At 35.3% G+C, this 13,712-nt stretch overlaps 1 protein-coding gene across 1 annotated transcript; it reads left to right on the forward strand.

Moving 5' to 3' along the window:
* Positions 1-12,663: 12,663 nt before the first annotated feature.
* LOC129725895 (uncharacterized) lies at positions 12,664-13,393 on the forward strand (the record flags this gene model as incomplete). The annotated part of the gene is made up of 2 exons (XM_055682293.1): positions 12,664-12,879; positions 12,959-13,393. Coding segments are annotated over 2 exons (405 nt in total), but the record flags the coding sequence as incomplete, so codon positions are not given.
* Between the last annotated feature and the right edge of the window lie 319 nt (positions 13,394-13,712).

Consider the following 13,712-nt stretch of genomic DNA (forward strand, 5'->3'; position numbering starts at 1 on the left):
ATTTCTAGAGCAAGATCGCGCCAAATGATTTTGATTTGAATGAAACTTTGCACACGTATTTGCCTGATCAAACTGAGCATTTTTCACAGGTGGAGAGATTTTTCACACCCATGAGTTATATTCTAAAAGGGGGTATGCCTTCTGGCATAGGTTTTATTCGAAGCATTTTGCTTCAAAATGATTCTCTGCATCTTTTAGAATCATCAGAATACAAATATTTTGAAAAATGTCTGAATTATAATTTTTATAAAAAAATTAATCTATCATAAAAAATTATTTTTCATTTATCCATCCTGGATTTTTACCTTTGTTAAACTAAACAAAGGTTATAAAATCGGTCCAAAAACGCAAAATAGATCCAAGATCTGGAGGGCCGAATCGTATATACCATTTGACTCAGCTCGACGAACTGAGCAATGTCTGTTCGTGTGTATGTGTGTGTGTATGTGTGTGTGTATGTGTGTGTGTGTATGATGTCTGTATGTATGTGCCGCAAAATACTAACGCATATACTACCTTTCTTACAGAACGCAATATCCGATTTTGATGATCTTATACGCAAACGAAAGCTACTGTGCTTCCCCAGAATGCTACCGCGTGGATTTTTGATTAGTGGCTTAGTTCTCAAAATATTGTTCAAAGAGTTTTTTTTACATAAGATATTTAACTTTTAAGGCAAAATGAATGGCATGGAGAACCATGTGTTATACACCAATCGACTCAGATCGACGAACTGAACAATTTCTGTATGTATGTGTATGTGTGTTTGTATGTACGTATGTGTAAATATGTTGTTTATATGTATAGTATATCATAATCGAAACAAAAAAAATACAAAATAAACGCTCATTTTACAGAACGCATATTCCGATTTTGATGTTCGCATGCTCAAATGAACGCTCCAGAGCTCTTTAAAAATCATACTAAGTGCAAATTTTTTTTGGTAGCTTGAACTGTACTTTTTTTTACTTTTACTTTTACTTTTTGAATAATTCATCTCTATCTCTCTCCCTGCTCTCTCTCTCTTCATCTCTATCCCTCTATTTCTTTTTTTTTCGTATCGCTATTTATTTCTCAAAAGAAAACAACAATCATCGACAACTTTGCATAATTTTTACACTCTTCGTAGTGCGTCTTAACTGGTGTAAAAAAATTACCTTTTAGATTTTTCTTAAAACTTTGAATTAGATTTTAGAGGAAACTGCAATACTCACTTAGCTCTTTTTCTGCCTTTCGAAGCTTCCGTCCTCACTTTCTTTAAAATATATATTAAACTAGCTGAATGTACCCGGCCTTGCTCGAGTAAAAATTTCTGCTTTTTCTATAATTTCCTATATTTCCATATATTTTTTCCAACCCATCATTGCAAATAATACAGTGATCACCCGATTATATCTCACTCTGATGATTTTTTGAGTGATAAAACAGGGAAAGTGATAAAATCGGGAAATTTTTAAAATTGTATTACCTTTTTTATACTATAAAACAAAGGTTTATACTAAACAAAGGTTATAAAATCGGTCGAGAAACGCAAAATAGATCCAAGGCCCGGAGGGCCAAACCGTATATACCATTCGACTCAGCTCGACGAACTGAGCAATATCTGTTCGTGTGTATGTGTGTGTATGTGTGTGTATGTATGTGTATATGTATGTTGTCTCTATGTATGTGCCGCAAAATACTAACGCACCTTTCTTATAGAACGCAATATCCGATTTTGATGATCTTATACGCAAACGAAAGCTACTGTGGCCCCCCAGAATGCTACCGAGTTGATTTTTGATTAATGGCTTAGATTTTAAGATATTTATTGAAGAGTATTTTCTTACATGGGGTATTCAACTTTACACGCAAAATTGATCTGTGGAGGACTAAGTTTGAAATGCCAATCGACTCAGCCCGGTGAGTTGAGCAATGCCTGTATGCGTGTGTATGTGTGCCGGTATGTGTGTATGTATTTTGTGTGTATGTATGTTATGATATATCATGACACACATTATTACCTTTTATCTTTGTTATACTAAACAAAGGTTATAAAATCGGTCGAAAAACGCAAAATAGATCCAAGATCCGGAGGGCTGAATCGTATATACCATTCGACTCAGCTCGACGAACTGAGCAATGTCTGTTCATGTGTATGTGTGTTGTCTGTATGTATGTGCCGCAAAAAACTAACGCACCTTTCTTACAGAACGCAATATCCGATTTTGATGATCTTATACGCAAACGAAAGCGACTGTGCTCCTCCAGAATGCTACCGAGTGGATTTTCGATTAGTGGCTTAGATTTTGAATTATTGATCAAAGAGTATTTTTTATATGAGACATTTAACTTTTAAGGCAAAATGAATGGCACCGAGGGCCATGTGTTGTATACCAATCGACTCAGATAGACGAACTGAACAATTTCTGTATGTATGTGAATGTGTGCCTGTATGTATGTATGTGTAAATATGTTGTTTATAGGTGTAGTATATCAAAATCGAACAAAAAAAAAATAACAAAAAAAAACACTCTTTTTACAGAACGCATATTCCGACTTTGATGTTCGCATGCTCAAATGAAAGCCTCAGAGCTCTTTGAAAATCATACTGAGTGCGATTTTTTATTGGTTGCTTGAACTGTAGAGTTTTGACCAAAGTATATTTTAGACATGGGATATTTTACTTTCTGGATAATTTATCTCTCTCTCCATGCTTTTTATTCTTCTCTATCCCTCTTTTTTCGTATCGCTATTTATTTCTCAAAGGAAATCAACAATCATCGACAAATTTCGTAGAGCAACTTAACTGGTGTAAATGAATTAATTCTAGAGCAAATTGCAATGCTTATTTAGCTTCTTTTCTTGCTTGTGCAGCTTCCGTCCACACTTTCTTCAAAATATATATTGAATTGTACGTTGAACCCAGATTTGCGAAGAATAAGAAGTTTTTACAGCTTTCGGGGAGCATTGAAGCAAAATCTAATCCCACAGTGAGCAAATGTAAAACAATTAGCGATGCAGATATTGCAGATGCAGAAAACATTAAAAAAATCGCTGTTTTGTTTGCAAAGCTACGTTTTGAACAGCTGGAGAATTTTTCAGTTGAACTTTTATTTGATGTTTAATATTAGGTTCTAAATACACTTTCAACTCGTGACCAAGAATTTAAAAAATTGTGAACATCGAGATGCGATCATTTGCAGTTTGGATGAAACTAAAGCAATTTTACATGGCTATATACGTTCACTAGTGTGCGCAGGTGGAAAGTCACTTATTCCTATGATATGATACACTACGCTCATATAAGATATAAATATTGGTTTCTAATTCAAGACAAAGTGCAAACATGTTATTTCATTTATCGTTATCGCAGGAAGTTTTATAAAGTCTTTATTTCGGATTTTATCGTACAGTCTAGGCCTTCGAAAAGAACAATGTTCTCGTTTACATTCCGAAAATCCAAATCTCTCAAATGTCGCGAAAACCTTTATTTTCAGATTATGCATTTGAAATAGAATTGAATTGGAAACTTTCGACAATAGTTATATTTTTTCCATTGTAATGCCGAGCTGAGGTTAGTCGAAGTTTACTTCAATTCGTAAAAAAGACTTGATGCTGATTCTTAGTCTAGGTCCTGCGATTTCTGAAAATAATGCGAATGTGGTGTTCAAACCTGGATAATGGGGATTTAAAAAATTAGAACTGCCTCGAACTAACATACATATTTGCTGTTCTAGTGTGAAAGCATCTTTGTTCTCTATTACTATTTACTGTTTCTGTTTATTTGAAAAAAAAAAAATATGTTGTTTCTATCCAGCATTTAAAAATTGGTTCTCGATTGAAAAAATAAGACTAATATACTTCAGTGGTAACATCCATAATATTTGCGAAAACCACGTCAAGCTATAGTTCAAAGGTCGTCTTTGGTTCACCTTCTGAAAATTATCTTTTGAATTCATTTTATTCATAATTGAAATTGGATTTACCTTGCTATACGATTTGTGATTTACTGGCCTAATAAGTATAGTATTATAGTAAGTATTACAAAGGTTTCTGCACCACTAGGTGGATTAATTTAGGTTTTTTAAAAGTTGCGTATTAACGTCAAGTTTCTTAAAAAAAAAATTTACATATTTCTTTAATTTGTAGACAAGTTGTCATTTTTCCAGCTTCTACAGAAGCTTCCAGCTATAGTGAAGTAGCTGTTGAATCCTTTTTGCTTTTGGTCTATTATTCGATTTCTTCGAGTGGATTACAACTTTCAAGAACTTTTAGCAATGCTTCAGGCTGAATTTCCGAGGCATTCTTTTCATTTAAAGCATTTTTACTCTAGATGAGCTAAGGCCGAATCTAAAATTATTATTGTTATTATTTTACTGATATTTGTAATGCTCAATCACTAAATAAATCACAGAAACAATCGTTTTACCTTTGTTATACTATTACCTTTGTTATACTAAACAAAGGTTATAAAATCGGTCGAAAAACGCGAAACAGATTCGAAAACTAGAAAGCCGAATTCGACTCAGCTCGACGAACTGAGCAATGTCTGTTCGTGTGTATGTGTGTGTGTATGTGCGTATGTGTGTGTACGTATTGTGTCTGTATGTATGTGACGCAAAATACTAACGCACCTTTCTTACAGAACGCAATATCCGATTTTGATGATTTTATATGCAAATAAAAGCTACTGTGCTCCCTCAGAATGCTACCGAATGGATTTTTGATTAGTGGCTTAGATTTCGAGATATTGTCCAAAGAGTATTTTTTTACATAGGATATTTAACGTTAAACACAAAACGAATCTGTTGAGGGCCAAGTATTGTATACCAATTGACTCATTTCAACTAAATGAACCCTGGATGTATATATGTGTATGTGTGTATGTACGTGTGTAGGTGAAAATATGTTGTTTATCTGTGTGGTATATCAAAATCGAACAAAGAAAAACAAGAAAAAATCCCACCTTTCTTACAGAACGTATCCGATTTTGGTGTATACAAGTGCAAATGGAAGCTCCAACGCTCTTAAAAATCATACTGAGCGAGTTTTTCCATCAGTTACTTGAATGTTAGAATATTTAAATCAGAATGTTTGAACATAAAATATTTTACATTCTGGATCATTTCTCTCTCTTTCTTTCTTTTGTTTCCTTCTCCCTTTCTCTTTTTTTCTCTCTAAGAGTAAAAGACATCTGTGCTCTGTTTCATACCCTGTGTAGTGCGTCCTAACTGGTGTAAATTAATGAACCTTTTGTTTTTAATAGCTCTTTACTAACAGTTTTTAATATATTTCAGAGGGAACCGGAATGCTTATTTAAGTCCGCTTTCTACTCACTTGATACGCTACGTTTTTGTGTATTATGAATATTGCTTTCTAATTTAAAAGTCTTTAAAAGTCTCATTTAAATGTGCAAACAGAGTATCCATATTATCCCACTTTACGTTGTTGCAGCAAGTTTTATAAAGTTCTGAAATTGTTTTGGATTTTACCATACAGCCTAGGCCCTGAAAAAGAGTAACGTTCTCGAATACATTTTGAAAAGCCAAAATCCTTAAGTCTTGCGAAAACCCTCAATTTTCAAATTATATATTTGGAATAGAATTAAACTGATGAATGAATTTCAATGAAATCTTTTAGCATTTGATCCTCACAGATTTTATCAAGATTTTTGTTTTTTTGAAATTTTTTTTTAAGAGGGGGATTTGTTAGTAGCTTAAGTATTTATGATAAATATTAGTGAATAATGAGTATGTGTGTCCAATCACAAATGGTGACTTCTCAACACTGTATTGATTTCTTGAAATAATCACACGCATGATTCAAGTAACTTTTACACTGTAACAAAGCATTCAACGCGTTCCTATATAATTCTGATCTATAATTTCTTGAGAGCGAGTTTGTAGAACTTTGCTGCAATTCGTAGGAAATATTCGATGCTGATTCATAATCTACAATCATTATGTTCTTTTCTAGATTTTGTGACTTTTGTAAACGAATCCATTGTGGTGTTTAAGCTTGGATTATGAGGAATCATTTCAATAGTATTGCAATGAACTAACAAACATATTTGCTGATCTATAATGAAATCTGCATCATTGTTATCTTTATTGTTTCTTGGCGTTCGGTTATGTCGAAAATTCATAAATTGTTTCTATCCTAGACAGCTTAAAAAATGGTTTGGAGTCGAAAAAATATAATCCAGATTCCAGTGATGACATTCACAGTATTTGATGATCGTTTTCGATTCATCCTTTGGAAAACTATCTTTTAAATTAAATTTTAAACGATTTATGGTTTACTGGCATTAAAAAGTTTATGTGTAGTAATAGTTTGTATAACAAAGGTTTCTGCACTGCTAAGTGGATTAATTCAGGTTTTTAATTATTTTTTTTATAAGAGTAATGTGCACGAAGAAAAAGAGGGGGAGGGGGTTGTCAATGTCCACGGTTGTCCACAAGAGGGAACGGAGCGTCTAAAATGACGATTTTTCTGTCCAACTGAAATGTGGACGCCCTTTAACCTCACCGTTTCCACTACGCAAGCTGGAATGTACACTTCCACCGTAAAAAGCTCTCGTTTGCTGGCTTGAGGTCAGGCACTGAAACTCGTAGTTAATTTGAGCTGATATTTGATGATCTCGATCATGGCTAAATATCGTTTAGTCAGATCCCTTGAAATGTACATTGTATTTAATTCCTTCACTTCGGGCCGATGAAATACAACCGAAGGACCCCAGGTTCCTTCCGCATACAGCTCCGCAAGATGGTTCTGCTCCAGTTAGGCTTACGTTTTCTACTCCTGGAATCTTGTATCTAAGGGAAAGAGATGGAGAAACGTGCTAGATTCCTTGTATCCGAATGGAACAGATGGGGAAACATGCCAAAATTCGCGTCTATGCTAAGCACTGAGAACCAACTGCGTAAATGTAAAATGTATGTTAATATGTTATAATTTTGAACCAGGTTATAAGAGAATCAAACATTTCTAATCAGGGGCCAATCTTAGGTGTACCCTCCTACAACAATTTTGTTCCATTTCCGGAACATGTCGATTCACTTTTGGTAGAATCCTTTCCTCAAAAAGGTATTCGATAAGAATGGTGTGTCCAATTTTTCGCACCACTTCCATCAATCTATTGAGTATTATTCCCCAGCCTGCCTAAATGTCACCCTTCTCACGAAAATGCCAATATTTGAGTATTATTAGCTTTCCACAAATTGCAATGGCATCGGATACCCCTATAAATCATCGATTTCAATCAATATATTCCCGTAACGCACGAAAAATCATGATTTATTTATCAATTAGGACTCAGGGATTACTCCTCCCTCTATATTCGAAATATGTTTATGACCACCTTCTCTGTGAAAGAAACTCGTATGCCAAAATTAGTGGAATTCGGTTCAAGAGTTATGCTGGAACATACATACATACAAAAAAAATAAATTGGCAATATCCACACTAATTTGTGAGAATTTCATAAAAAAAATTACGAAATTTGTCACGCATCTTTGCATGATTCCATGAATTCAATGCAGTTTTGAGCTTGAGCTTACAAATCAAAACTCAAACGAGAATGAATTACTAGTATCTAGTTTATCATTGACGACATGGAACAAGTCAGTATACGTATCTCGTATTTTAAAAGTTCCGTTTATTACTCGGAATAATTTTGCGTGAGTACCCAAAACATATTTTAAAACTAGCTGAGTACCCGATTTTACACGAGAATTGATATTAGTTCTTTTTGTTACGGCGACTTTAATGTTACTGAGGACTGATTAAGCCCGAAAATTGATTCTCTGTCTCTATTGAATCGTGTTACGTATGTTGAAAAAGATCGATGTGAATGAATTTCAGCAAATAATTACAGTAAAAACATTTTTTATCTCTCTGTTAGTATCTTTTTTCTTCGGAAGTTAGGTTTTAATTATCTCCATTTCAACTCTAACACATTCTCTCTCTCTTCATCTGAATGTCGCTTTTGCTTCCTGATCCCTTTTTCTTTTCTTTTCCTTTTAATTTTGTCCTTTTCTATTTCTCTTTCTTTTCTTTTATATATATATCTCTCTCTCTTTCTTATTCTCTCTTTCTTCATCGTGAGTCTACGCTCCACCAACTATTTATTCAAAGCACTTTCTATTCCAAATCAGCCATCGACTCAACTTTCCATCTTCTCCATTCCCTCCCCATCATTTACTTTTCGTAACACTTTTTCCCTCGACTTTCAGAAAGATAGATTTTAGAAGCTCTTAGGCGACATCCAAAAGTTACGTAATGCAAAAAACACATTTTTTGATCCCCACCTCCATATGTAACAAAAGTAACTCAGTAGAAAAATTTACCTAATATGCATATAGAATAAATTTGATAGTGCTCATCTTTGGAGTAAATTTATAGCCTCTCAAAATAATTTTTGCTGCATAACGCTGATCTTATTTCCCCCCTTATGTAACAATTTATAACGCTCAATGGTACTCCCCCAACCCCCAATAAGCGTTACGTGATTTATGGATGCCACTTGATCTTGTTCGATAGACGTTAGTGATCAAATTTTTCTTTGGTAAAAGTTCAGCTTCAACAACTTCTTTAAAAGTATTTGTCATCCAGAATGCTAGATTTTACTTTTCGTTATTAAATAATGCAAGACATGTGTCATGAACAGCGATGGAAAAAAATCACCTCTAGCGATTTTGAATACATATAAAGCAAGCCTAAGATGCGTTGACATCGTCGTCAGTATACGAATAACAAAGTATCGGTGTTGATTCTCTCTCTTTGCTTTCCTTTTTACGATAGATTGCTTGTCGTTAGTGTACACCACAACATATGGTTCTCAGTGCGTACAACTTATTCGTCTCTGTTAAACCGAGCGATCAGATCTTGTTATGTTCTTACTTATTTGACTCATGAATATGATTGTCAGAAAAAGAAAGAAAATGACAATGTATGCTCTCCTACTCTCGCTCAAGTCAACCGCTGCCGAAATAATCCCTTCCCCCACACTTTCCCTCTCACCGCAGCATACCACTGCTGCTGCTCAGGCGACATGACATTCTTCTGCTGCTATTCTTTGTTCCCCTAACGACCGGCATATGGAAAGACATACGCAACGATCGAATCGCTTCTCAGAGCAGATGTAGTCTAGTCATGTGTTTGTTTCCTCCCAGAAACCTACGCATCATATCATCATTTCATAATGGGTTGAGAGGATTCAAGTTTATTCGCGGTCTGTACACTTGATGATGTGTACATGTGGAGATTAAACGATGCAATCATCGTTTATTCGTTTCGTTTCCATCACTTGTCATGAAACGTGTTCGTAAGTGGTGGCTTCTAAAAAAAAGCGATCGTTCAAACAACTAATCAAAGCAAATTGCATGTTTTGATATACCCTGTCTATCAAACTCTTAGACATCGTTTTCTAGGCTCTTGGTGGATTTTTTTTAGCGTTTCGCAATTTAATTCTGGACTACTTCGTGATAAGGGCGAATCGTTGCCTCGTTTTTGTTCGTATTCCCATCTTGCGCCCTAATCACGAAGTATATAGTCCAAAATTATTGAACAGTATTTTACATTCTCATAAGCTTTTCACAGCTTTTAGCAAGTCCGTAGACGCCATTTTGACCTTCATATGGCATCAGGCATCTTTTACAAGTTCCTAAGTAGGTGTAGTCCCAGTTCTAATATGTAAATACATCACTTTTGATTTACACAGATTTGTACACCGATTTTCAGCATCTTAGCGTCATCCTGATTCCGAAAATACAACTATTTGTGATATTTATGAATCCCAGATGGTCTCGAGGTACGATGCTGGCCTAACGAGCCAGTCGTCGTAGGTTCGAGTCTCGTCTCGGGAGAGACTGTTAGTGTCAGTAGGATCGTAGCGCTAGCCCCGCAATTGTCCTGTACACTAAATAGTCGGCTGCGAAGTCTGTGTATAAATAAACAGAAGGTCAAGTTCCGAATCGGAATGTAGCACCAAGGCTTTGCTTTGTTTATGAATGTTTTTCACAGTTTTATACTACTTCTCAGAAATCGGAAGTTGGATAATGGCGTAATGTTACGGTCTCCCTATATCAACTACTGACCTTCAGACATAACCAAGGACCCGAAAGTCATCAAATTAATTCAATAAGTTTCCATAATGCACGAAAAATCCTTATTTTTAACCCCTCCCTTCTTCATCAGTTGTCCCTCCTCTTTTAAATAGTTTTATAACCACCTCCTCTGTGAAAGGGACTTGTATGGTGGAAATCGGTTCAGGGTTGTGTGTAAAATTCATAAAAAAGCTCCGACATTTAAACTTGTTCCCTAATAAGCCCCTAAAAAACTTACCTCAACCAGACGACATGGCCCAGGAATGATTCAAAATGGCATCTGGGGTCGACTAAAGTGCTCGTATAAAGAGTGGCAGCATGTCATCCAAGGTAACGCTGGTAACACTGAACATTCTTTCTCTTATCTCCGCAGGAGTTTAATAGGCTATTTGTTCGATTGGGATGACACTGACAGAAACTTTTTGTTCCAATTTTGACAGGGTCGCCACTCTGCATACAGACATTCTAGGGTCGACTTGGTCAACTCGACTAGATGATATTTGACCTTATTTTAAGCTCTGGTTCCAATTTGGGTTCAAAACAAAGCTCCACATTTTTCAGTAGTGCAATAGCGTAATACAATCACAATTTCGCGCATTTTGGTGAACTCGTTGATAACACAGTGCAACAAAAATTGACTTCCAGAGAAGAGAATTTGATTGTTCTCCTTCCACGACACCTAATTTTGTTGCTTAGTTCAGAGGACCGATAAAGCACTAGTTCTACTGGTTGCCAACACGAAATGAGATTCATTTTTCGTAAAATGAAACGTAAAGTCTCTGTGTTTTGCGGATCTGGGGATATAACACAACTTGAAAAAGGTCGAGCCACTGTTAACATTGCGAACAGAAAGCGATCTCGTAATTAGTTGATCGGTCTGCTGTCTGCTCCGAAGTCTTGTACCTCTACTGGTACCAGTCTGTATGTGACAAGGACAGAATAAAGTTCAGCTCTCTGCTTCAGATGACTTGTTTTCTACCGGTACAAATGAATGTGATGATAGTTGAAAAAATCTCATTTATACATTTATAATAGCATCACTTAACCACAATTTTCCGCATTTGGGTGGACGCAAAGCTAGTTTTCAATAGCTTGCTAAAAGAATGAAAAGAGTCCGATGTAAACTAACTGAGTTTTACCCATTTGAGTTTGAAAAAAATTTGAGACACTCTTGATGTTTTGATTTTCATTTTTACCCCTCTCTCAGAATGTTGTCGTTAGACATAATTCTACGTCAAAAAACTGCGATATTTGGTAATCTGACAATTCAAGCCAATAACTAACTTTGAACATTTAAAATGAGGAATTTTTATGCTTAGAACATCTGCAAATTTCTGATGGATAGCGTCTTCCAAACTTTTTTGTTTTTGAAGTTTTAGCCTCGGTGTTTACCGCTAACGTATTCAGATATCTTTTGCGACTTTCTGATCATGATAATTGACTTCCAAAGCCCGCCCCATACAGCGAAGTTCAATTGCAATTTTAAAATTTGCAGCGTAACGACATTTTTACGAAGTAATAAATTTTTATAATTTATTTTATTCTTTATCGAGGAAAAAACACTGAGTAAAGTGAAAATTTTGTTAAAATATTTAGCAACTCTGGAACTGTATTTCGATTCCAAATCTACAATTAAAATTATTTCTGCATCAATTGATATCCATAGTTATTACATATAAATTGGGATAAGTATTGAGTGAAATTGAGAATATCTGTAGGATTAGTTCAACGTAATCAGCTGATATTGTTATTCAGTTCCTGGTTGTTTCTTTTGGTCAGAACACTGAAAATCTTGTTTAAAACGTCTTGATGAGGTTAAACTTTTTCCCAAATCTAAGACAAAAAACAAATTACACTAGGAGATGGCCATTTATGAGAAAATTAAACTTGAATTTGAGACTGGGTTAAACTAAGATTACATTTAAAAAAAAATTGAGTAGCCTGAAATAAAACGGTAATTATTTTGATCTTCCAGAAGATTTTGATTTTACCCGCTTTTTATCGCCATTAACTAAACTGAGAAAACATATTTGGGGCCATCCACATACCACGTGGACAGATTTTCAACGATTTTGACCCCCCCTTCCCCTCCGTGGACAACAGCCCATATAAATTTAAAAAAAAAATGTATGAACCGTGGATATTAACCATTAGCGATATGCAAGGATATGACGTCGGTAACGCTGGACGAGTTATTAGAATTTTCTACGTTAATTGCTTCCATTTTTCCCAAACGTGGTAGTGCGGAACTCTTTTATTGAGAATGTTTGTTTTACATACACGCGATCAATTTTTTACATTAAAATTTCATATCGATTGGGAAAAAAATATTTTGAATGCTAATAATTAAGCAGGCATATTTTTGATAGTAAGATTTGCGATTATGAAATTTCATTAAAATGGTCCGGCAGATTGTTTCAAAAACAGTTCACGTAATCTGGTAATAAATTACTAGTTCCGTGCTGCATCATCGGTTGGGAAAACCATAATTCTACTGCTATTATCTTCTAATCATGGGTTCACCATAATTAAGCTGAAAACCGGCGAAAGTTACCTCTGCCAGTAAAATATATCCCTTTACAAATCGTCTAGTAATGCCGAGCTTCATTATTCATCCACAGCACCGCCGGAAGCATTCGAAATTCCGCTAGATGACGAAAGCCCGGACGAAAGTCTTATCAAAAAGCACCCCCCAAAACGCCTCAAGCGGCTGGAAGAGACCTCGTCTAATACACCGAGCCTTGAGGAACTGGAGGAGAAGCTTGCTACCGCCGAAATGAGACGCCAACTGGTCCGTACGACGTCCGATAATGAATGAGCTGAAGGCATGACCTGAGGCAAGCTTATTATTTGTTCGCATGTATTTTCAGTTTTTGGCTAGCCGTGTCCAGAAAACCACCACTGTGGAGTACTCGGAGCTGGAGGAAAATTTCCACGTCCCATCGGTGATCGAGGAGGAAGACGAAAGCGAGGAAGCGGACGAAAACGGTTCCACTAACACCGTCGAGGTCAACCCCGAGAAGGAGGAGCAACGAAACGAGACTTGCAAAAATGGTTGAGGCTGTTGAGGAATGAAACAAGAATTACTTTTTTTATTAAACATACATTTATTTATTAATCTTTTCATTATATACTTTTATTTCTTGTTCATATATAGATCATTTGAACCTAATTTGTCACATTATCAATAATATTAATCAATAATCAATCAATAATCAATTATAATGATATTAATTATAATATTTTTGGCATACCCGTATAATACTTTTATAAAATAAACACTTCCATTTATTTTGCTCTGTGTATATTTTCTAACCTTTCTTCCACAAACATTGTATACATCTTACTTCTTTTTGCCTTCCTAGCGCTACATCCCTTCCAACTATGCGGCGAATAATTAGGAAAAATCCACTCGTGTTTAAAAAAGAACAAAAATAGTTTTCCACAAATACTATATGATAACCTCAATTCTCTCGTCGTTCTTAGGATACTTAGGCATGTTTTAATATAAAATTTTCCTCTGTATGTCAGTTTGCAGTGTCTGTGTGTGCATTTGTTTTGTTTTTTTTCTTCCTTCCAGCGTTACCGCGTTTGTCCGTCATGCGAAAAAATAGGTTACATTCC

The sequence above is a fragment of the Wyeomyia smithii genome, chromosome 2 (assembly GCF_029784165.1).
Source record: "Wyeomyia smithii strain HCP4-BCI-WySm-NY-G18 chromosome 2, ASM2978416v1, whole genome shotgun sequence".
NCBI classification, from domain to species: Eukaryota; Metazoa; Arthropoda; class Insecta; order Diptera; family Culicidae; genus Wyeomyia; species Wyeomyia smithii.